This window comes from Acanthochromis polyacanthus, chromosome 11 (genome assembly GCF_021347895.1).
Source record: "Acanthochromis polyacanthus isolate Apoly-LR-REF ecotype Palm Island chromosome 11, KAUST_Apoly_ChrSc, whole genome shotgun sequence".
In the NCBI taxonomy this organism is placed as follows: domain Eukaryota; kingdom Metazoa; phylum Chordata; class Actinopteri; family Pomacentridae; genus Acanthochromis; species Acanthochromis polyacanthus.
The window spans coordinates 7877245-7902212 of NC_067123.1; the positions used below are offsets into that span (position 1 = coordinate 7877245).

Below are 24968 nucleotides of genomic sequence, written 5' to 3' on the forward strand. Positions count from 1 at the left end.
CTTCACCTGAATTCATGGCATCTCCGAGAGGCAAAGTACAGTGCCTTGTGAAAGTATTCGGCCCCCTTGAACTTTTCAACCTTTCGCCACATTTCAGGCTTCAAACATAAAGATATAAAATTTTAATTTTTTGTCAAGAATCAACAACAAGTGGGACACAATCATGAAGTGGAACGAAATTTATTGGATATTTTAAACTTTTTTAACAAATAAAAACCTGAAAAGTGGGGCGTGCAATATTATTCGGCCCCCTTGCATTAATACTTTGTAGCGCCACCTTTTGCTGCAATTACAGCTGCAAGCCGCTTGGGGTATGTCTCTATCAGTTTTGCACATCGAGAGACTGAAATTCTTGCCCATTCTTCCTTGCAAAACAGCTCGAGCTCAGTGAGGTTGGATGAAGAGCGTTTGTGAACAGCAGTCTTCAGCTCTGCCCACAGATTCTCGATTGGATTCAGGTCTGGACTTTGACTTGGCCATTCTAACACCTGGATACATTTATTTGTGAACCATTCCATTGTAGATTTGGCTTTATGTTTTGGATCATTGTCCTGTTGGAAGATAAATCTCCGTCCCAGTCTCAGGTCTTTTGCAGACTCCAACAGGTTTTCTTCCAGAATGGTCCTGTATTTGGCTCCATTCATCTTCCCATCAATTTTAACCATCTTCCCTGTCCCTGCTGAAGAAAAGCAGGCCCAAACCATGAGGCTGCCACCACCATGTTTGACAGTGGGGATGGTGTGTTCAGGGTGATGAGCTCTGTTGCTTTTACGTCAAACATATCGTTTTGCATTGTGGCCAAAAAGTTCCATTTTGGTTTCATCTGACCAGAGCACCTTCTTCCACATGTTTGGTGTGTCTCCCAGGTGGCTTGTGGCAAACTTCAAACCAGACTTTTTATGGATATCTTTGAGAAATGGCTTTCTTCTTGCCACTCTTCCATAAAGGCCAGATTTGTGCAGTGTACGACTGATTGTTGTCCTATGGACAGACTCTCCCACCTCAGCTGTAGATCTCTGCAGTTCATCCAGAGTGATCATGGGCCTCTTGGCTGCATCTCTGATCAGTCTTCTCCTTGTTGGAGGTGAAAGTTTAGAGGGACGGCCAGGTCTTGGTAGATTTGCAGTGGTCTGATACTCCTTCCATTTCAATATGATTGCTTGCCTTCATGATGCTCTCTGCACTTTAAACAGAACCCTGAGACTATCACAGAGCACGTGCATTTATATGGAGACTTGATTACACACAGGTGGATTCTATTTATCATCATCAGTCATTTAGGACAACATTGGATCATTCAGAGATCCTCACTGAACTTCTGGAGTGAGTTTGCTGCACTAAAAGTAAAGGGGCCGAATAATATTGCACACCCCACTTTTCAGTTTTTTATTTGTTAAAAAAGTTTAAAATATCCAATAAATTTCATTCCACTTCACGATTGTGTCCCAATTGTTGTTGATTCTTGACAAAAAATTAAAATTTTATATCTTTATGTTTGAAGCCTGAAATGTGGCAAAAGGTTGAAAAGTTCAAGGGGGCCGAATACTTTCACAAGGCACTGTATAAATGAAACTCATTTATTTAACATCTGCTTTTGGATACACAACAATTTACCTATGGTCCCTAAATGCCTCACATGCTGACTACGGTAGGTGTTAGTTAGGCGGATGTGCACAGAGAAGCCTCCAGTCTCCTCTCACTTGTTGCATATTACAGTACAGTAACTCATACAGATGTGTGTGACCAGCAGTTACTTTAATAAGAGCAGCATAAGGCGTTATATTGTCTGATATACCCGAGTTGAGAGTTCTGTCAGCATAGCATTCATTTTAAATGTCAGATCTGGATGTCAGCAAGTTGAATGTCTTAAAAATCACTCCAATCCTTACATCAAAGTACATTATGTGTGTGACCAAACACTACTGTGAAAAAACTGAAAGAAGGCAGATTTACCAACAGATTTTAACTACATGAACTGTTTCTATCACATTTTAAACGTCAATATCACAGTAATCATGTTAATTTAATGGTAGGAAGTCCCTTAGCCTGATTAGTATGCAACCAAATAATTTTTGTATTTTAAACATATTGTAATGTTGTTATATTTTATTTCTCTTTTTCTATAGTCATCGTTAATGCGTCAGGAATGCCTGGAGCATGACCAGAGAATCGTAGCTCTCATCTCTATAGTTCGACACATTGAAGTCCGACTGAAACAGCAGCAGCAGCAGTCTGTTGGCCGCAGCCTCATTTCATTGGACGACATCATCAGACAGACTGAGGTGAAGTTTATATAGTTACCTCCTGACAGCACACATCAATATACCTTTTTTGATGCTTATTGTTATTTTTCTCCATTTTTTTAGTATTTATAGTGGTGCATTTATCCTTCAGTGCTAAAGAAATACATAACAAGTGATTTAAGGATTAGCGTCTTACCAAACAGTATCAAGAAGTCTTTTGTTTTATTTTTTACTAATCTTCCTCTCAGGCTCTGGACCTTGAACTGCGCGACTTGGAGCCCGAGATCAACAAGGAAGTGGAGGCTGCTGAGCGACTGCTGAAGCCTCAACCCAAAGATGTTCCTTCTCAGCTCCTATTGGCTCTGGAGAAGGATGGGCGGAGCTTGGCTCGAGGATACGAGGCTTCCAGGGAGCTTTCAGAGGGCATTCTGCAAAGCCTACGAGACCACAGAGACTCATACAAGGTAATACAAGCAGACAAAAACAAATGTAGGAGACACTTCAGATCAGATGTATTTTAATCCATAAAATTAAAAGTATTAGCAAGAGCAAAGATACGATGATCAATAGTGAGTTTCATCTTTTTGATTTTCCTTTTAGGACGCAGTAACAGCTGAGCAGAAGTCACTGGGACAGCAAGTCGAGAGTCTGCTGTCTTGGTTGAGGGAGACGGAGGCTCAGATGGACGGAGGAATGGAAAAAATGGAGAAAGCAGACAAAGATGAAAGTCATGATCAGCTCACACAGCAGCTCAGTCTCTGCAAGGCAAGTTGTCTGGAGTGAAGAAAAACTTTGGCTTAGTTTCACAAGAGTTCCACTTTCAGGGGCTACTGGAGCTACAACCAACAGCCCAACTTGATATGATTTGATCTACACAGGAACAATACTTCCCTCTAATGCCTCCGCCTTCTTTTCTTTTCCCTAAAGGAGCTCCAGTCCTCCCTGATGGCTCGCTCCAACGAGGTCAACAACGTGGTCCTGGACATCCAGGTGTTCATCTCGGAGCGAGCCCAGGACCTGGGACCGGAGCAGAGCAGGCAGCTCTTGGGGCAGCTCCAGCAGCTGCAGAGGTCCTTCCACAGAGCGTCGGGCCGAGCCCAGGCCTGGTCCGATGCTCTGTCTGCCCAGAGAGAGAGGGAGGAGGAGAGGCAGCACAGAGAGAAGCTGAAAGAAGAGGAGGAGGACAGAGAGAGGCAGAGTGCCAGGGAGAGAGAGGTTTGGAAAAACGTGATTGAGATGGTTTTAAGTATACTCACATAGCTTTCATATTTAACAGTTTATTTAAAGCTTTGTCTGTCATGCTGTTAACTGCTTTCTTACATGATATCTCAGCACTCATGTTTCATAATAATGTCAAACTGGAGAAGCCTGGTGTGAACTAGCTAACCTCCACCACAGTCTGAACTTTTAGCACCATTAGACATCATCTCAGACTCGTTCTCTTGGTTTCATACTTTATCGACCCACTACTGCTGTTGTTGCTTTGCCACCTGACATGGACAGTATCAGCACCTTCACTCTGACCCCTCAGGCTTTTTATGCCCCTCTGCATGTCTCTGTAACATGTGTTTTATTAACCAGTTTGCCTTGCTGTTCCAGATTGCCACTGAAGAAAATCGCTTGTGTCACGGCGGTAAAGAAAACAGATCTGATTGCTGGCTACAGAGCTTCGCTGTTTTTCCTCTTGTCTCCCCTAAATGCAAAGGAGAAAGAGGAAAAACAGCAATAAACAGATATTTGTTTGATTTCTCTTTGTGTCGTTTGTTGTCGTTCGACCAGCGTTTTGATGTAAATCTTCTATATATCTGTGTGTGTGTGTCTGCTTGTGTGTGTGTGAACTCTGGACACAATCTGCTCAAAGCTTGGCAAAGTGTTGCATTACACAAGAATTATGTTTAGGAACAAATGTGCTTTTATGTGAGGAAAACTGGTGAACACAAGTCAGAAATGTTTTGTTCTGAACTGTTTATGATTGACTCTTCCATGTTATTTCACATCAGCATCAGTTTTTCTCACATTTTCTTCTTTTGTGGGTTTTTGCTCCTTTGCCTTCCTTCTCTCCTTCATTTCTCTCAGGTGGTTCAGCAGCAGAAAGCCGAGTGCTCTCAGAAGCTAGAAGGCCTCAGCATGTGGTTGGCTGGAGCTGCCAGTCTGCTGGCCAGTCAGAGAGCGGGAGCAGAGTCAGGTGATGTGGACATCCTGCAGGAGAAGCAGAAAAAACTAAAGGTATGAAACAGCATCAAACACACACACAGTACGAAAAACTCACGGCAGACTGTTCACTCACACTTTTCAATTGATATTTTATTAGAATTTTTTGTCCAATTTGTTCACCCAAACAAACCCTTTTTCATTTTTCAAGTGAGTTTAACATAAAGTTTTGAAAAGTGGCAAGAAATAAAAACATTTTAAAAACACAATGCTAATTAGTCTTAATTCCAGTAACTACTTCAGAACAAAGAAACTTGGCTGTTTAGTGTCTTAAAATAAACAGAGTTGAAGCCAGAAACCAAAGCAAGGGTGCATTCAAATATCCATGCTACCATACTATACACTGTGCCACAAAAAGATTCTGTGGTTTCCAGTAAACAGTATTCCAAATGTAATATGCCAGAAATACCCAGGTGTCCCGCTACATTTAGTTGGTTTTTGCAGCATGTAAGCCAGCTGGCTTTCGTGGCCGTTCTGACCCACAATCCTTTGCATAGTTATATCGGTGTCTCGTACAAGTAAAAAACTCGCTTGTTTATCACAACAGACAAAATTTAAAGCGCAATATTATTATGAAGTGGTATGTTCCAGTTGTATGAATACTGCATTGAGCAGTACATACTGAAGGCAGCTGTAGTACATACTTAGATATACTTACAGTAAAAAGACAAAATATGCAGTGTGCAAAACAGCCCAGTTTTTTTTTACCGACCACAGAAAAGAACGTCGACCAGAGAAAAATGGAGAAATAGTTTTTAATTTGGAAAATTGTAGTAATTCTTTCCTGTCAGCTGGTATTCAAAACAGAAAGAGCTGATCAGTTGTGTCAAATAAATGTTCACTATGTCAGAACTTATTTCTAAAAAGGTGCTTCCATCTCCCATGAAGCACACGAACTCACTGAAAGTGAGAGGAAAAAAGTTGCAATAATTTTGGCCTCTCCCTTACCTTTTTCTTATGCAGTGCTTTAAAATGCGCATCAAATATGTAAACACTACTCCTTTCTTCAACAGTCAAGACTTTGCAGTATTTTGATTAATTATTTACTGGCTGAAAATGTCCTTTTCATGTCTCTAGGAAGTACAGAAGGACCTCCAGACTAAAGGTGAGGGCGTAGCTGAGGCCATCCGGTCCGTGGAAGAGTTTCTAGCCGAGAGAGGAGAAAGTTTGAGCCCAGCAGAGAGGGAGAACCTGCAGGGGGCGCTGGCAAAAATGAAGGAGCAGTACAGTGCACTGACGGATTCAGCAAACACGTCGCTGTCAGAGCTCGACACAGCCATCAGCACCACTGTACAGCAGAACACGCAACGGGTAAGAGGAGGATGGCGGTCATGCATATGAGAGATAAGATAAGTGTTTATTAATACAAGAGCAGGGAGGTTTGCAGTGTCACAGCAGCAGAGGAGATAATGTAAAAGTGTACATACATAAGTACTGTTGATATTGTGCAGATTCTTCCATATGTGGAAGTTCAGGTATTGCATAGGCTCCTCTGGATGTGGGAATGGATGTAGTTTACATTGTGCTTGAGAGGTTTGACTAAAAAATGCGTCTGACTTGAAGACGTCCATTTTTATCAACACCATGTTGTCTGTTCCTGCAATTATTTGTTTTTCCACATAACAGACAATTAGAGGTCTGCTTTTTGCAGAAAGTAGAGGCTAAAATCCAGATAGAACACAACTACACCGATTTTTTTTTATTGTGGACTTGCAGCTCGTGTTTCATCTACCCATGTCTCTTTGTTCTATCCTCCAACCTTCCTCGTGTCTTCGTGTGTCCAGGCGAAGGCGGTAGAAGAACTGCAGGAGACCCAGAGCCAGATCGGTTCTCTGCTGAATGAACTTTCCTCCCTGAACCAACCAGCTAAGAGAGGAGCTGAATCTGCAGCAGGACAGGACGTTCCTGATGCTTCGTTTTCACCGCCAGAGGGCGCTGTGGTGTCACATACTGGGATGCTGCAGGTTCGTTGTCTAAGTTTATGACATTTTGACTTAAATGTCGTACAACATGACCACGTTCCAACCTGTAACCTCCGTCTTGTGTCTCCAGGCGGAGCTCCAGCAGCTTCAGGCTCAGCAGGCCCAGTTGCTGCAGATCTCCCAGTCGACTCGCTCCCTGTTGGACCAGCCGGACTCAGCGGTTCCTCCAGAAGAGAAGCAGCGACTGCGAGCTGCCCTGGACCAGCTGCAGGCTCAGCACCAGGACAGACTGCAGAGCTGCCAGGTACTAACTGTAGAAATACAAAGGCATGTTACAGCTACAGACTATGTGAGGGGCTCGGTCCAGGAATGTCAGCATTATTCATAATGGCCAAAGTGCTTTCCCATAGAAAATTTATAGAGCAGAGAATTTACCTGACAAGTTCAGATATTCCAGTTTTAACCCTGCAATGTTTCATATAATGCAAATTTATCAGGATAATTAGATTATTAGGGCTAAGACACTGTAAGTTTATTTCTAAGTTTGCCTGATTATTTTGAATATTAAGGTTGAAATCCTAAATTGTTATTTATTATTCAAGTTTAAATAGTTAAGAACCTACAGTATTATATATAATCAGCTGTAACAGACTAATTTAAATACCAAGGTTACCACCCAACAATATGAAATATATTAATTTGACAAATGTAAACATTATGGGTAAAATTGTGAAATATTATGTATTATGCAAATTTACCTGGCTTATGGAAATATTAAGTATTAAGACCCCATAATATGTTATCCACATTTACTTGCCTAATTTAAATTTTTGGGTAAACCCCAACAATATTCTACATAATACAAATGTACCTTCATTTACATTAAGGTTAAGACTCAACAATAATATGTAACGTTACTTGACTATTTTAAATGTTATGGTTGAAATTGTACAGAATTATTTATTATACAAATATACCTGACTATTTTAAATATAAAGGATACAAACGTACCAGACTTCTATAAATATTAGAATCTGATATATTCTACTAACTTAACTTAATAATTTTTACATTAAAGTGTATAAAATGATACAGAAAACTCCCCAAAATCTAAAGATTCGGCTTAATAATTCTGTTGTTCTTACATATATCTCACTATGTATCGTCAAATTAAAGTTGGCTAAAAACAAGGTGAAAGCAGCTTTTACGTGTCAGTGGTGCTGATAAATGTTTCTGCTGCATTTAATCGTCTCTCTGGTTTTCTTGCTGTGACAGTAACTGACTGCTGTGTTTCTTGCAGGACCGTCTGAGGAAATCTGAGGCTCTGAAGGACGAACTGACTAAATTCCTGCAGGAACACGGAAGTCTGATCACCTGGCTGGAACAAAACGAACAGGAGCTGCGTTCTCTGGGGGAAGGAGAAACCGACGCACAGGGACTGAAGGGCCGACTGGAGGAGCACAGAAAGGTGCAGAGAATGCACGTTTATCACAGAACATCTCAAACATTTAGCTTGGTTCAAACTTCTGCGTTAAATCTTCACTGCAGTTTGACAAGTAACTCCTGAGAAACGTACGAATAAACTGCAGTAATGCAGACTGAAAACTGATGGTAGTAATATGCAGAGTAGATAAAGACTGTGAAACTAAATGTAATATGTAGGTGTCTGTAGCTGTCTGGCTTGCTCACAATAAAATGCAACAACTTATATTTATAGCTCCACCAATCTGTGTATAGACTCAACCAGTTCTTCTCTCTCAACTGCAGCTTATCAGCTCAGTCTCCATAGTTTGAAATACATTAAAAAAAACTCACTGCAGTGGGACAAAAACACTACTTCTACCTGGTGTAGTATAAACACACACTAGTGCACAAGCATAACACAAGTCTGTTGCGTCAGACTCGGGAGTGTAAATCATCTTTACTGTGTGTGTTTGGGATCATTTCCTTGCCTGGGGACCAGACAGCCTTTCTATTGTGTATTACAAATACACATAAAGTCAGTCTGGAACTGCTCCATTGAACCAAATCTAGCCCAGAGGCGGGACTACCGATCACAGCTTGAATTGGAGAGAGCCAATCAGCGTAACACATGTGTGACGCAATCACTAAGCGACCTAACAATTGCCTTTCCATCATGATGTTTTGTAGTTTTAACAGCTTCCTTTACCGTACAGGGGTCCTGAGGAAAATCTAAGCTCTCCCTTTCAAACAGTGGAGGGCAGCATTACGCATTCTATCGTAAAACCTGCCGGAATTAAAAGAAGAAGAAGAAGTAGTCCAAACAGTTATGGCGACCAGTCGAGGACAAAGGACAAATTCAGCCCGTGCAAAACAGAGGAAAGCGCACGAGAGAAACCTCGCTCTGTTGCGGTCGCCATTTTTTTTGTATGCGGGAGGTGCACAGGTGTTAGATGGGTAATCTCGGCCCTGAAGATGACACATCGTTAACTCCCGCCTCTGGTGCTCTGATTGGTTTGGTCTGATCTGCTCGGAGCTTGAAAACCTGTCAAAATGTGTCAATGGAGGAGGGCTAGACTGTATTCCCGTATATCCCTTATAACGGGAATACAGTCTAGCTAAGCTAGGCTAATCATTTCCACCAGAAGAAGCTGCTCTGTCATGTCAGACAATGTTAAACTGTGATACTGATAAAATACTGAATAAAGAAAGAGCTGCAGATAAAGACGTTAATGTCGCCACGAGGCAGAGAAATTATTAGCAGCTGCACACCATTAAAATCTTGCCTCCCTCTCCAAAAGTACGCTGCTGGAACAGTGTGAATTCTGCTTCTCATTATTGAGCGTGAAATTGTCCAGACAACATAACTCTTATTAATTTGAAGGTTGCAGGTCTGGAGCCGCTGGCCCTGCGCCTCCACGCTTCGATTATACCGGCCGAGTCTGCTTTGAAGCGAAGTAAATGGGCTGAGAAATATCACTCGCTGCATCTGGAAACAAATTAAAAGCACATACTGCCCAACCGTGTTTTTTTCCACTGGTAATTATCCGTGGGAGAAGAGTTTCCATCCATCCATGTGCCTCGACATGGCCTCACAATCACATTCTCTCATCTGAGAAACCCCAGTTTAAGATTATTTTCTTGTTAAGAGTCCCCTGACATCACATTTGCAGTGTTTAATGTGCTTTCTTTACTCATGTTTTCCCACCCAAGCCCTAGAATTTGAACTAGCGACCTGCTGATCTCTGTCATGCTTCCCATCTACATTCAGACACACGTACAGTATCTGTGAGACTGAACTGACCTGTGACTGTTTCTGTGTTTCCAGCTTGCTGAGGATGTAATTTGCCACAAGGCCGACCTGCGATTCGTCTCCATCTCCGGTCAGAAGGTTCTGGATTCAGCTCAAGGAGCTCTGGAGCAGGTCGGTGGTTCAGATCCGGCTCTGGACGACACCAAACAGCTGGTATCTGACAAGCTGCAGGATGCGAACCACAGATACACCACACTACACACCAAGGTGAGGACAGTAAAACATTCTACTCATCACTTTTTCCACTTCTTGTCCTTCAATCTACATATTTATTTGAAATAATCTGTGTTCTGTGCGCAGTCGACAGAGCTGGGCGGCCGTCTGTCAGGCCTGTTGGAACGATACCAGCAATACCAGGACGAGGTCGTCTCCCTCCACTCGTGGCTCAGCACTCAGGAACAGAACCAAAGCATCGCCAAGCCCAGCGGGGAGACGGACCCTCAGAACCTGGAGAACACGCTACGACAAGTACAGGTGAAGCTCACGGTGGCAGACCGACGGGAATACAGACAAAGTGAAAGTAAAACCGCAAATAGGAGCTTCAGAGGCTTGAAAAATCAGTGATGTAGCCTAATTGTTGACCAAAAACATTAAATTCATTAATTTGAGTCGTATCTGAAAAAAAGGGCGTGAAGCCAAAATGGATTATCGGAAACATTCACAGGTTTTCGAATCATTTGTCAGCGATAAAGATGATTGAAATGTGATTATGAGTGTGTTGTCTGTCCGTAGCTGCTTCAGGACGAACTGGCCGAGCGCTCGGTGCAGCTGGAGAAGGTGAAGAGAGCAGGAAGAGATCTGGTCAGCACAGACGAATCTCCTTCTCTGAAAGCTGTAGACATCCTCTGTGCTGCAGGTAGCTTCATCTGGTCGTTAGTATTAATCACTGAGCCGACACAGAAGCTCTTACTTGTTGCATTTTGTCTCAGTTTATGACAACAATCACTCACTCCTTGCTCCTCGTTGTGTTCAGACGGTTTGGAGAAAAGGTTCGGCTCGCTGTCGACGTCCGTCTCAGAACGGGCCGAGCAGCTGCAGACAGCTGTGGCCCAGTCGGTCAGCGTCCAGGAGGGTCTGAAGGGGCTGCTCAGCTGGTTGGACAAACTGGTTCTGAACCCCGGACCGGTAGAGCCGACTGCACAGGCTGTACAAGACGTCCTGACTCAGAACCAGGTAAGATCAGAACCAGAGTAAATATGCAGGTTTTTATAAATAATCAAGTCCAAGCTCAAGTGTGGAAAAGGAATTATAAAGTGAAAATGGCAGCCAACTTAAATGGCTTCTGCTTATTTAAAATGAACACGTTCACTCTTGGAAATGGAATTTTAGCTACTCTATTCTCCAAACAAGTCTTCTTATTGAAAGAGTCACTGTATGTCTTTAATTGTCACATCTATGACTCATCATATTTCACATCTCATCTTTTTAATCCAACGTCTGCTCTCCCTCCTCCAGAAACTTCGACAGGAGCTGCTGTCCAGGCAGGGCAGCGTAGAAGCAACACGGGACTCCATTTCCAAACTCCTTCAGAGCTCCGACGCCTCCACAGCTTCAGGCCTGCAGGGGAGTTTGGATGAACTGACTCAGCGCTACACTGCAGCTCAGGCCAGCCAGGCTGAGAGGGAAGCCGAGCTCAAAGGGCTGCTGCCCAGGCTGGAGAACTACGAGAGGCTGGGAACCGACCTCCAGGTGTTTACCCAGAGCAGACTGAAGGCCCTGAGCCCTGTGGGACAACCGGACCGCAGCGTGGACGACTACAGACAGACCGTGGAGGTTAGAAATGTGGTCGTGTTGTCTCTGGTAGATCATCTGCAGCATTTAAAGATGTCAGTGGTTTCAGAGCTGTCAGTCAATCCAGCTTTGTCGTCTGTGTGTCTTTCTCTCAGGAGGTCAGGTCTGAGCTGGATCAGGAATCCGGTCAGCTGAAGTCCTTCTGCAACATCGGCACTGAGCTCAGCCAATCACAAGCCTTCAACAACACTCAAAGCTTATTGGACAAAGTCAAAGGGGTGACTGATGAGTTCACCCAGCTGGAGGAGAATGTCAACGAAAGGTACAAATGTCGTCAAATAAGTGAAAATCAGCCATGACTGTGAACTATCAGTGTTAAATTTGCATTATTTAATGAACTTATTTCATTAAATAGTACATATCTGTGAATGTGTGCATCTCCAGTTTAATAAACCGGAAATGAACACACCCACCCAAGTAATCCTCCCCACCCTACCAAGAAATACAAAAAGAGTTTACAAAAAGAAGAGAAAGAACAACAGTACAGACATTTAAACTGAGCTACAGGAACATCTTAGACTAACATACACAGAGTACACTCCATGTGTCAAATCTATTTTCTCTACCTAGGCTTTAAAGGGGCAAATTTGCAGATTTAAGACTAATTCTTTTGAAAGAAATACGTTATTATGAAGGTTAATGTAGAAATGGGAGTAGTTTGCATGATTTTCTTATAAACAGTCATGTTAAAGAGCCCATTTTTGGGGGTTTCTGTCCTCTTTGTTGTGTTATATAGCTGATTTTTGTACTTTTAAAAGGTCTACAAAAATACACTAAAATACACTAAAGGGAGGTATTCCTCCCCACAGAAAGCCTTGCCCCTTACCTGCCTGAAATGCCTTATTTAGACTCCAGGCTTTTCTACTGATACTCGTCTCGGTCACCATGTATTATTTGCACAACACCAATGAAGCGATTAGTTTGGATGTTAGTTTCGTGTAACAATATACACTTTGAAAAAAACTGTGTTTATTTTGTTTTTTTTCATTAAAGCACACAAACATATACATGTAGTCCCCAGAATACAGAATTTGGGCTCTTTAATTCTTATCATTTGCACAGTTCATTATAAAATACACTAGAGGGCACCAGATACAGTCTGTAAGCAGTCTGTTTCCTTTTCAGTTAGGTAATATTTAGTCGCACTTGTTCAAATCTAACAGGGGTCAACTATCTTCTGACTGGAATCAAATCAGAAATCTTTGAGACTGAAAACGATTTCCAGAGGATGAGTTGTGATTATTGGCAGATATGCGTTTAAACTTCATTGTGATCGTCTGTGTGGAACATACTACACCTCAGGCATTTCCAAAATTTGTTTTCTAAATCCGTAACCTTCATGAAGCACCGGTTGCTATGCCGACACCATTTGACGTGGTATCAGTGAGCAGCCACACTTGAAGCCTGTCAGCGGGTGGCTGAGAATTTATAAATACCATCAGTCTGGTGCAGATTTATTGGATTACATTTCAGTTTGGTGAGCCGCTCGTGGAAAATCAGCCATCAAATTCTGACCAGTGTTGTATTTTATTAATGCCTGTACAGATAATAAGAAAAGAAGAATGTAGTTTATGAAACATGTCTGTGAGTAGGCTGCTGTTTGGTGGAGCAGACCGTGCATGATAAAGAGGATTATTTACTCTGTTGCATGATTTTACTGTACAGAATACACATGGGAGCTGTTGAGTAAGCCCTGGTACTAATATAAGCAGAGTTCATATGGCTCATTGTCCGTCCTATAAACTGCCCTCTCAGATAACTCCCAGCCCCGAATCCCACGGGAGAGAAAATAGCAGCGTGATAATGATACTGCCCCATGCCAGACGACTTCTCCGGGCTGTTTTGTCTGCAGGCAGTCAGCACTTTTCCAGCCAGAGCTCGAGACAGATCACGTACAAAGAGAGGGAGGTCAAGGCTGTGTTGATGCTGCCTGCAGGCCAGCGTGGACCTTGAATGCTTCATGTCAACAGTGCTTTGTGTATTCTTTTTTTAGAGAACATAATCCAAAACCATTCAGAAAAGTTTATACGATTGTTGTGTTTTGAAGTGACAGTGTAAATATGTGGTTTTAAGCAGAATATTCTCTTCTTTCTCTTTTCTCCTCCTTCACACAACACCTCTTCATCCTCCCTGCTGCGGCTCCCTCCCTTCCCTTCATGCTCTTCACATGGTCCTCTTCCTCCCCCTCACACAGGTTTGCTGCCATTCAGGCCTGTGAGCAGCAGCTGCTTCAGTTCCGCGGCCTCTCCGGCTCCCTCGTCAGGTGGCTTCAGACTGCACAGGACCAGCTGCCCGCCAAGGAGGCCAACCTCAACACCGAGGGCCTGCAGAGGAGAGTCCAGCAGCTCAAGGTGTTTGTCTAGTCATTAATTAACAACTTACATCACCTATAAAAAGGAACCACCCCCTCTGGATGTTTCCCTTCGTATTGCTTTCCAACACTTAATCATTTTCAATTTATTAGGCTTTTTTTTGACAGGAATTTACCAGAAAGACTCTTTTATGTCAAAGTGGAAACAGATTTCTACTACCGTAATCTTTACGAATAAAATACACATAAAATAAGTGAATGCGTAAGTGTTCACCCCTTAACGTGACTCACCTAATTGAACACATGTGCAGCCAGTTGGTTCTAGAAGTCACACAGTTAGTAAATGGAGAACATCTAAGTGCATAATATAAAGACTCCTGTATCTGGAAGGTCCAATCACTGGTGAATCACTAGTCCTGGATAGAACTACACCATGAAACAAAAGAACGCTCTAAGCAGCTCTGTAAAAAGGTTCCTGGAAAGCATCAGTCAGAGGATGATACAAGAACATTTCCAAGTAACTGAATGTCCTTAGAGTCCAGCTAAATCAATCACTAAGAAATGGAAGGAATTTGTTGGTCTGGTGACATCAGACTAGATGGTATGTTTAACAGAAACCAAACACTGCACATCATCACTAATGCACCTTCTACACTGTGAAGCATGGTGGTGGCAACATCATGATTTGAAGCATGGTGGTGGCAGCATCATGATGTGAAGCATGGTGGTGGCAGCATCATGATGTGAAGCATGGTGGTGGCAGCATCATGACGTGAAGCATGGTGGTGGCAGCATCATGATGTGAAGCATGGTGGTGGCAGCATCATGACGTGAAGCATGGTGGTGGCAGCATCATGACGTGAAGCATGGTGGTGGCAGCATCATGACGTGAAGCATGGTGGTGGCAGCATCATGACGTGAAGCATGGTGGTGGTAGCATCATGATGTGAAGCTGTGAAGCATGGTAGTGGCAGAATCATGATGTGAAGCATGGTGGTGGCAGAATCATGACGTGAAGCATGGTGGAGGCAGCATCATGATGTGAAGCTGTGAAGCATGGTGGTGGCAGCATCATGATGTGAAGCATGGTGGTGGCAGCATCATGATGTTTTGATGCTTCTGGGCAGCAGACCCTGTGAGGTTTGTAGGGGTTAAATTATTGCAGCAAAATATAGAGAAATCCTGGAGGGCAACGTGATTAACTTATGATCCCCAGGCTAACTGACAGAATTTGAACAGTTTTGTAAAGAAGAATTGGGGTAAAATTTCAGCGTCCAGATATTCAGAATGATTGAGACCAACACAATCTCAATGTTGTTGCTGTGTCCAGAAGCACATCTAATAAAAATTAACCTCAAGAAGTTAAATACTTATCCAGAACCTAATTTTGCATTTTAGATTTTTAAATAATTGACCTTACTTTGTCAAAATCAGTTTTCACTATGACCTGAAAGAGTCTTTCTTTGTAAATTCTTGTCCAAGAAGCCAAATTAAATCGACCGTGATTCAATGTTGGAAAGCCATTCGAGGGGAAAACTTCCTCTGGAGGGGAAACCTTTCTCAGGCACTGAAAAAAACAAATGAAACCAGCGAATGCACGATGAGTTTTATCAACGTTTAATGATTCACTAAAATGCTTTGTGGCTTCAGGACTTGCTGAACGACTGGGAGTCGCAGGGATCCAGAGTTCAAGAGTTGAACAAGTCTGGCTCCGAGCTAGAGTCCCTCATCATCGACATCACCGCGCCCCAGACCAAAACCGGTAAGAACAAGGAGTGATGGAAGGATTGCCAAACAAAATCATTCTCTCACGCAGTTTAAATGGGTTATTACCTATATGACAGAGTTTAGGTGAGGTTTACAGATGATGGAGGTGGGATGAAAAAACTGTCAAAGCCATTTAAAAAATTATTTCACCTGAAAGAAACTCAAGAATGAAAAACGAACCATGAATAAAGAGAAGCAGAAAGATGGCAACAACATGGTGAATTTACATCTATAATCGGTTCTGTCATGGTGATTTACTGTGATAGGGCTAAGCTTTGATGGCAGATTTAAATAATCAAGAAATATGGAGGAGATACAAACATCTTAAGCAGTTTGCATGCAGACTTTGAAATTGTACGAGGGTAAAAAAAGAAAAAACGCTAGAGAAACTACGATATAATGCAGTTAAATACAACAAAACTGTGGGTAAGACAATATATATATATATATATATATATATGTGTCAGGGTAGAGACTGCGATTTGGTAGAATTGGAGTTTCTACCAGTAGAGATTGCGATTGGAGTCTCTACCAGTAGAATTGGAGTTTCTACCAGTAGAGATTTGTCAGGGCTAAGGTTAGACTTTTAAGGTTAGGGGCAGGGGTCAGATTTAAAGTTCCATCTCTACTGGTAGGATTGGCGTTTCTACTGGTAGAGACTCCAATCGCAATCTCTACTCATAGAGACTCCAATTCTACCAAATCGCAGTCTCTACCATGACATATATGAAGTAGAATTTTGATGAAGCTGACAAATTTCACAAACAAATGTCAGAATTGCTTTCCTCTATACCCTATTAATTCCTGTTTTATGTAAAGATTATGAATATCTTCCACTTTTTCCTTACTGATGTCCATTTCTGCGGCTTTTTCCAACATCCTCAGTTGCTCCGTGTGTCGTTCACTGAAATGTTTGTGTGTCTGCAGATCTTTCTGCTACTGTTGAGGACTATGTCAGAACTTTTTTCGGTTCATCACTCGCCCTGTTTCGTTTGTGCCACAGTGCCTGTATGTTGTACTCAGTCGGCTGTGTGTCTCTCTCCCAGGTGCTCCTCAGATCAATGGCTCAGCAGGTCCCAGCAGTGTCAACGGCATTCACACCTGTAAAGGTGAGCTCTCCCTCCAGCTCTCCTCTTTCTTTCTCTGTCCTCCTCTGATGCTTCTTTATCAACCCTGTGGGGTCTGTTCACTTGCCATTTATTATAAAGTGTGGCATTACTGCAGCATTCATCCTGAAAAATCCCAAATATTAATTCCAGCGCTTAGTTTTTATCCATTTTGAAGAGATCCAAGACTCTACACAGTTAGTGTCTGTGATTAACGTCCACCACCTGCATCAGTGTGTCTTAAAGAGATTACAGCAATGTTCTCTGATTTACTGTTATCTGTACCATCATGTCCCTGTCAGCTTTCTGTCCATGCAAAACATCTGTCAGATTGTTACGTTTGTTAATCTGGAAAAATACAGTTACTCTCTTTATCTATGTTGCTTTAATTTGCTCCAGTCAGAACTGCTGTTTTCTGTACAGTTTTTATTGGCTTGCTCTCCTCGTTGGTCCTAGCTCTACTGTTTCTGCTTTACAAAGTGCAATCAAAAAGTTTGGAGACTGCCTATAATACAGAAAAATCCATACCTGATTTACATCTAGAGGCCTGTTGAAGTAGTCTCCTTGTACAGCGATGCAGCACTTCTGGGACACTCCCGAAGTCAAGCGCCATCATCGATTCTCTTCAACTGTGTCAAAACAGTAACCCTTCAATTTGAATTTTGTTTTGAGTCACAGGGAGCCAAATGGAGAGAGACAATGGTGTTGCTGTTGCCAAAAAAACAGTGTGTAATGAGTTAAGGTCTTTTACTCCAACTATTCTCACTCGGACACCTCAGGATGTTACTGTAGAACTCTGACAGTCCAAATCCAGAATATTAATTACAACCAACATCCTGCTGGTGCTCCTAACCTGATGTAACTGCAGTTCGTCCACTGTAAAAACTGCTGTTTCTTCTGTTGGTGCTAGCTGGAGAGCCTTCTCTGGTCATCAGTGATGATTCTTCACATGAATGTTGGATCATGCAGCTGCTGACTGACACAGAATGAGATGTTTGCTCTCTCCTCATGGTTAAGGTCTAGGAGGTCTAGAAACTGCCAATGTGTAACTATCAGTGGTCACATAAACCCATGTAGCACAGGTCCTGATGTTAGCGTGGTATCATACAGTGACCTGACTCAAGACGGTCATTGCGCCCACATGTTCATGAACATGATGTTGTTCAAACATGGACACCACAAACAGTCCCAGAACTTTTTGATTGCACTGCGTACCAATATTGTTTGTCTTGCAGCATAAATATGCTAACATGCTAAGAAATTTTCTGCCTTTTTTTCCCCCTCAGACCTGACAGAGCTCCAGGTCGCAGTGTCTGACGTGAACGCTCGATACGACTCTCTGGGTGGGGAGTTAAAGGAGCGTCTCAATCGGCAGCAGGCCTCACTGGAGCTCCGCCAGAAGGCCAGGCAGGGCACTGAGGAGCTCAGGACCTGGTTGACCGACAGAGAACAAAGCCTGAAACAGGGACAGACCGCCTCCCCCTCCAAACCCGAGGCGGTGCGCGCTCAGGCCCAGGAGAACAAGGTAACGGACCCGGTCTTTTGATCCTGTATGGTCCGTGACTGTTTTCTCAGCTAAATACACAGTAAAAATCATCTGTTATGTGTTATAACTGCTCGTAGAACTGAAAATATACATTTTTCTGAGGTCATGTTATGGAATTGCTGCAGTATTTTGAAGTTGCTGCTTTTCTAAATATGTCACGTCATTCACTCCTTTCCTTTCGTTTTCTTCAGGCCTTGCTGTCAGAGCTGACTGAACACTCCGGGAAGGTGGAGGAGCTGAAGAGCTCACTGAGGAAACTGATTGCTGACAACCCTGATTCTCCGGAGGCGGACACCTGGAGACAACAGCTGCAAGAGATAGGTATGAGCTGCAGGAGACAAAGAGGGAATGAAAGAAAAATGTTAAAGAAGACAGAGCCTTTTCCAGACCTGGAGATAACTGATGAATGGCAGGATCACTACAGTATATTCTAGTACTTACACGACTGAAGAAAGGTATGGAGAGAGCCACTATGACAGAAGTATATTGTGTCACAGCCTGAGGTAACATTAGACGCATGTTAGTGATACAGACAAGAATCATTGCCTGAGGGAGTCCATTTAGAGAAATGTGATTCCTGACAACAGCCTTCTTATGTCTGTTTTGGTAAATTTGAGATATGAGGTGAACAACAGAAGAATAAGGATGCGTGGTGCTACAGAGAGCAGACTGTGCTGGAAAACGTCAGGCGCAAAAATGTCTTAAAATGGCTTAAAACAGTAGGATCTTTCGTCACTCTGCTGGAAATGGCTGAAAAGAAAGCAACACGGAGCCTTAGTATTTGTAGTAATTTCTCTGAGCGATGGCAGATCAATAGTATCCAGGGAGCGAGTGGGAAGTGTTCCTGTCAGAGCTATTTGTTCGCTTGCACACTTGATATTTTTACCAGGGCCTCCTATGAGCTACCCAAGACAGAAATATTTAAGATGAAATCCAAGAAGGGGGCCTTTGTATTTCATATTTCATAATGTGTTTTCAAAGCCCTGTGTGACTGAGTTTATGCACACACACTAACACACGAACAGCTGGAAGCCAAGAATATGAAGAAGAGAGGAAAGAAACAGATGAACTAGGAGAAGTAGTGGAAGAAAAACAATTCATTTTGTTTTGTCAATGTTCTTTGAGAAAATTAGTTTAATCTGTGTTACTGATGCAATAAGAATTTAATGCCATGCAACGTAACAAGAAAAATAACGTTCACTGAAAAGGAAACCAGATAAAAAGCCAGAACAAAAGCATAAAAAATGGATATACTGTAGGGCTGATGGATGGATGGATGGATGGATGGATGGATGATTAGATTGTGGGTTGGATAGTTGGTTGGTTTGATGGATGATTGGTTGGTTGGTTAGTTCGATGATTGGAGGGTTGATTGTTTGGTTAGATGGTATTGTATGGATGGATGGATGGGTTGGTTGGATGGTTTGATGATTAGATGGTTGGATGGTTGGTTGGTTGGTTGGATGGTTGGTTGGTTGGTTGGATAGATAGCTGGTTGGTTGGTTGGATAGATAGCTGGTTGGTTGGTTGGATGGTTGTTTGGTTGGATAGCTGGTTGGTTGGTTGGTTGGATAGATAGCTGGGTGGTTGGTTGGTTGGATGGTTGGTTGGTTGGATAGCTGGTTGGTTGGTTGGTTGGTTGATTGGATAACTGATTGGTTGGTTGGATAGCTGGGTGGCTGGTTGGTTGGTTGGATAGCTGGTTGGTTGGTTGGATAGCTGGTTGGTTGGTTGGTTGGATAGCTGGTTGGTTGGTTGGATGGATGGACGTTTGGGTTGTTGAATAGCTGGATAACTGGTTGGATGGTTGGATAGCTGGTCGGATGGTTGTTTAATATTGACTCAAAGTCGACTCCAAACAAACTGACACCATGTCAAAGAAACTGGCCTGCTCAAAGTTTATCATTTCAGTATAAAATGAGCAGCTTAGATTATTAAGTTTGCTGCAAACATGAAAATATGTTTTGTTTTGTATAATTTAAGCTAATAAGGCTGCAGGTAGTATGCACGGGAGAAAATTTAGAGATAAGGTGCAGATTTGACCCTCAATCTATTGTCAGCATGATTTCAGTCAACCAGGATTTTCTTCAGGTGACTGCAGCCTGAATATTCTGAAAACCAATCTGTTTCTTTTTGTCAGCTTTTCACTCAGAACTATACATACACATTTATCAGCAATTTGTCATTTTCTTTGTTCAGTTTTTTTCACTTTTGCCTCCATTATTTCCTCAGACTCCCGCTGGCAAACAGCCAATCAGACGGCGGCTCAGAGACAGACTGAACTTGAGACGTGTGCTGATAGGCTGGGAAGCTTTGCCTCAGCAGCCAGTCAGCTGGGCCCGTGGCTGAGGGAGAAGGAGCTGATGATGAGCGTGTTGGGACCTCTGAGCATCGACCCGAACATGCTCAACACACAGAAACAACAAGTACAGGTGTGTAGCACAGACTGTAGACAGTCACAGAGATACTGACAGCAATGTGGATGTATTTACATTTTCTTCAAACAATTCTTTGTTTTAAACCCACACATACAGAGATTGATTTTTTTAGATTGATCGCTTCTCTGAATTAACATTTACATCTCCTGACGTCTTTCTTTTAGTTCATGCTGCGTGAGTTTGAAACCAGGCGTCCCCAGTTCGACCAGCTCACCCAGTCTGCTGAGGGCATCCTCTCCCAGACCGGAGACTCTGCTCAGGACCCCAAGGACCTGGAGGAGGTACGGACTGAACTGGGCTCCATCTCCCAGCAGTGGGAGGATCTGACCAAGAAACTGACTCTGAGGTCAAACCACATCGATCAGGCCCAAGGAACCAGCGAGCGCTACCAGGTAAGATCAGTCTAAATAGAATAATATTCTATCTCTCTGCTGCTGTGACAGTAAAACGCTCTAATCTCCCCCTCTCCTGCTCAGGCTTTGCTCAGAGAACTGTCCTCCAGTGTTTCTGCTCTGGGCGAGAGGTTAGATGCTCAGGCCTCTCTGAGCGCTCAGCCAGAGGCTCTGAAACGTCGCCTGCAGGAAACCGGAGAGATCCGCTCAGAGCTGGAGAGGAGGCGGACTGAGCTCGCTGAGGCCGAGAAGCTCTGCCAGGAGCTGAGCGCCATCGTGGCCGAACCTTACCTGAAGGAAGAGCTGAGCAAACGGCTGGAGAGCGTCAGCGGGCCGCTCAGGAGTCTCGAGGACCGTGCAGGTTTGTGGAGTTTACATGTAAAAAAATGACGTTTTTATCCAGTTTATGCATAAAACTAAGATTTCTCAGTAAATGATTTGTTAGTATTTGTCGCTGCTTTGTTTACTGATAGTATTTTGGTGTGTTTGTTGTCTACACTGAATATTTATGTTAATGCATTCATCAGTAAAGCTTTTGAAGTTGTTCAGCAATATCCCCTTTCAATCTTAATCCCTCCAAACCAATTATGGGAAAACTGTTTTGACTACAAGAAAATGCTACTAACAAATCCACAGAAATAAATACAACAAAATCTCCCCAAGCCCTCTTTGTCCTTTTTGTTTGAAATAGTTGTTCAGTGTTTATGTTCATAATCCCCTCTGCTCTGCTTGTCTCTGCTCCAGCTGACGGCCTGTCTCAGCTGCAGGCCGCCCTGTCGTCCACCCAGCAGTTCCAGCAGATGTTTGAGGAGTTGCGTTCTTGGCTGGACAAGCAGGCGGATCCCAGAGAATCATCCAGTGTCTCCCTGCCCTGTCGGCCGGAGGCGATCCGCTCGCTGCTGGCACAGACAGATGAGCTCCAGCATGGGATCGCCAGCCAGCGAGGTTCCTACGAGTTGATCCAGGCGGAGGGAGTGTCGCTGCTCGCCACACTCCCAGCAGGCGGAGACGAGCGCTCGGCCCTTCAGTCCCGGCTGGCCTCCCTGAGGCAGGACTGGGAGGGACTGAATCACAGAATCTCAAACCAAGAGGCCCGACTGAAGACCACACTGGGCAAAGCAGAAACTTACCAGCAGCACAAGGCCGAGCTGACGCCGTGGTTAGCAGAGTGTGAGGAGAAAGATGGAGAGATCCGGCCATCTCTGGACTCCTCTGCTCTGGATGAAGCCCTGCAGAAAGCCAGAGGTTTGTCTCTGGACCTGGAGAGACGACAGCCGCTAGTTGAGGCTTTTAACTCTGCAGCAGATCAGCTGCTGGAGCAGTGCTGCATCGGGGAGGAGGAGGTGAGCTGGAGACACATTCATCTGCCTGACTGTGTTGATGCATCAGTGTTAGATTATTGTACTTAGAGGATTTAGGCCTTTTTAACATGAGTTTGTTTGACTCTGTCAGCAACACCTCATAATAGACGTGATTTATTTATATTACAATTACATTTTGTTCCATTGTTATTTGAAAGCTAAACACTGAGTTACAGATTATGTGACCAAAGAAAACTAACTGATGTACCAAATTTTTTTGTAGGTTCGGGATGAGAAAGCCCAGCTGAACCGCAGAGTGGACGGACTCGGTGAGAGGCTCCATAACCGAACCTCTCAGCTGGAGGAGCTGGCCGGCCGCCTGAAGGAGTTTGAAGAAGGCCGACAGGCTGTGGAGAGAAGGCTGGAGGCTGCCAAGCACCAGATTGAAGTTCAGGAGGCTCTAGGGCCTCAGGTACTGACATAGATAGGTCACAAACTTGCTGCTGTTTTGATTTAATTGTTGAACAAAGGGCAAACCCGAGCTCTGACAGCGTGGTAAATCTATAAGGATTCATTTGCACTTCTCTCCCACTCAGGCATGCAGTGCTAAAAGCCTGGAGAGGCTGAGGAGCCAGCAGGAGAATCTGAGGTCTCTGCAGCCTCAGGTGGTTTACCTCAGAGATCTGGCCCAGGGGCTGGTGCAGGATGCACCCCAGACACAAGGAGGCAGCACTGAGGGGGCACAGAGACTCCAGGACCAGGCCAAAAACACAGAGAAAGGATATGATGACGTTACTGACAAGGTGAGGAGGGAGAGCATAGTCAAGAAAACAGTGGAAAATCATTTTTTTGTTATTGGTGTAACTGCATTTAGAGCTTTCTGCTGTGAGTGTAGCGCCACAGGTTTGCAAATCATCACATCAAACATGCTTCAAGTAATTACATCTGCAACGAGAACTAAAATATTGTAAGATTTCCTCCCTAGATAGAAATCCTTTTATTAGTGCATGTATAGTGAGGCTGTGCAATATTGGAAGAAAATGACTTTGTAACGTTGTGATTTTCTGCGATGTGAAAAACGGCTCGGTAAATACAGCATGGGTACAACTCTTCACCTCTAAGTTACAGTCTGTGGCCAAAGCCCTGCAGTCTGGTCCACTTATTGACAACATCAGCACATGGTCTGTTACAGACAAGACGTCTCTCATCGAGGTCCATCTAGGCGAGGTTCCAAACAGAAACTTTAAACTTGTTAGTCCTCATTAACAAAGTGGACGGTCAGACTTATTGATGCTGCCTGTCTTCTACAGCTGAACCACAAGTCCATTTTAGCTGTATACTACTCCACTTGTGACAGCTCTGCTTTAACTTGCATTTTTCATAAAATTCTGGGGATGGCAGCTTAAGAAAAATAGGCGTGTGATGGTGTTATGTACTGCAGATCATGTTTTCAAACCCTCTTTGGTAACTGTTGATTATCGTGTCTTTAAACAGGTGAAAAGTTCTCATATCAGTGATTCTAAACCGTTCTTGTATGATGTAGTGTGACTCATGATGTAGGATGGAGGTATAGACCTAAAACTGAGTGTTTTCAACATCTTCTATCAAACAGACTTCTCCTGTGGATTATTTATGGGAAATAAGAAGAGTGCAAGTTTTCTTTTTGTATGAAGCATCAGAAGAAGGTTGTATGATGTGTTTGAGTTAATGTGCCGTACTTTACTTTGTCAATGCTGAAATTACATATGTGTAGTTTAATTTCTGACAGTCTGAACAGTGTTGAGGTTCAGAGTAGAAGTGGTTTACTGGTATTTTTATTTATTTATTTGGTGTTCTTTGTGTCAGCACCGAACAAGGTACATTCTCTCATAGTTGATTTTTTTAAGGGGCCTTCTTCCTCCCCCTTAACCTGACCAGGGATGGCCAATAAAAGCCAGTAAATATCCAAAATACACTTGACCCACATATTAAATCAGTGCAGAATCTGCCACCCAGGAACTACCTTGGAAAAAGAGCAGAACAAGAGGAGAGGAGGGTGATGAAAGAGCCATAACGGTTATGAATTAGTGCAGCCTTGACGATTTATGCAGGCTGCAGTGGAGGGATGTTGTACAACCGGAGGAACTATATATACACACAGCGGGTCATTGTGTGGAGGGTGTCGGATGTGGTGAATGTGTGTGTGGGTGCTGAGCAGACAAGTGTCAGCGAGCTGAGAGAGAACAGAGCAACGATAGCCGTCAGAGCAGTTTGGCTATTACAGGAGTCATATATGGTCAGCGTGGACATTCAGCACTTTGTCAAAGTGTGAAATGTAAACCGGAGCGTCAAGAATTCAGCAGCCACGCTGTTGCATCTATTTTCTGCAATCCAGCCTCCAAATATTCCATTTATGGTTACAGCTATCTCCCTGCATGCAGCATCGGAGGCATCAGGCTGAGATGTTAGTCACAGAGATGTTTTATTTATCTTTTTTGGAAATATCGATCCAGTGTCATTGAAAAAAGCTGTAGGAGATGATGCAGATCAAGTTAGATAATGCTACTGTCTCCTGTTTGCACCTACATAGAATAAAAAGTCTATTTTTACTTGCTGTTGTGTTGCATCATCTTCCAGTCTGGTTACACATCGTTCTGTTACAGCGAGTATTAGCACACAGGCTGCTC

At 43.3% G+C, this 24968-nt stretch overlaps 1 protein-coding gene across 1 annotated transcript in view; it reads left to right on the forward strand.

The window, feature by feature from the left end:
- macf1a (microtubule actin crosslinking factor 1a) overlaps positions 1-24968 on the forward strand; it is a 356367-nt gene that overhangs the window by 247948 nt on the left and 83451 nt on the right. The window contains exons 38-63 of the mRNA XM_051956148.1: positions 2127-2282; positions 2492-2707; positions 2844-3008; positions 3171-3458; positions 4320-4469; positions 5532-5765; positions 6239-6418; positions 6507-6680; positions 7677-7844; positions 9666-9857; positions 9951-10124; positions 10383-10506; positions 10624-10823; positions 11106-11423; positions 11537-11703; positions 13636-13792; positions 15403-15514; positions 16566-16628; positions 17912-18150; positions 18363-18492; positions 20404-20603; positions 20774-21001; positions 21086-21362; positions 21746-22344; positions 22586-22774; positions 22899-23105. Of these exons, the coding sequence (XP_051812108.1) occupies positions 2127-2282; positions 2492-2707; positions 2844-3008; positions 3171-3458; positions 4320-4469; positions 5532-5765; positions 6239-6418; positions 6507-6680; positions 7677-7844; positions 9666-9857; positions 9951-10124; positions 10383-10506; positions 10624-10823; positions 11106-11423; positions 11537-11703; positions 13636-13792; positions 15403-15514; positions 16566-16628; positions 17912-18150; positions 18363-18492; positions 20404-20603; positions 20774-21001; positions 21086-21362; positions 21746-22344; positions 22586-22774; positions 22899-23105 (5307 nt within the window). The remainder of the gene's footprint in view (positions 1-2126; positions 2283-2491; positions 2708-2843; positions 3009-3170; positions 3459-4319; positions 4470-5531; positions 5766-6238; positions 6419-6506; positions 6681-7676; positions 7845-9665; positions 9858-9950; positions 10125-10382; positions 10507-10623; positions 10824-11105; positions 11424-11536; positions 11704-13635; positions 13793-15402; positions 15515-16565; positions 16629-17911; positions 18151-18362; positions 18493-20403; positions 20604-20773; positions 21002-21085; positions 21363-21745; positions 22345-22585; positions 22775-22898; positions 23106-24968) is intronic.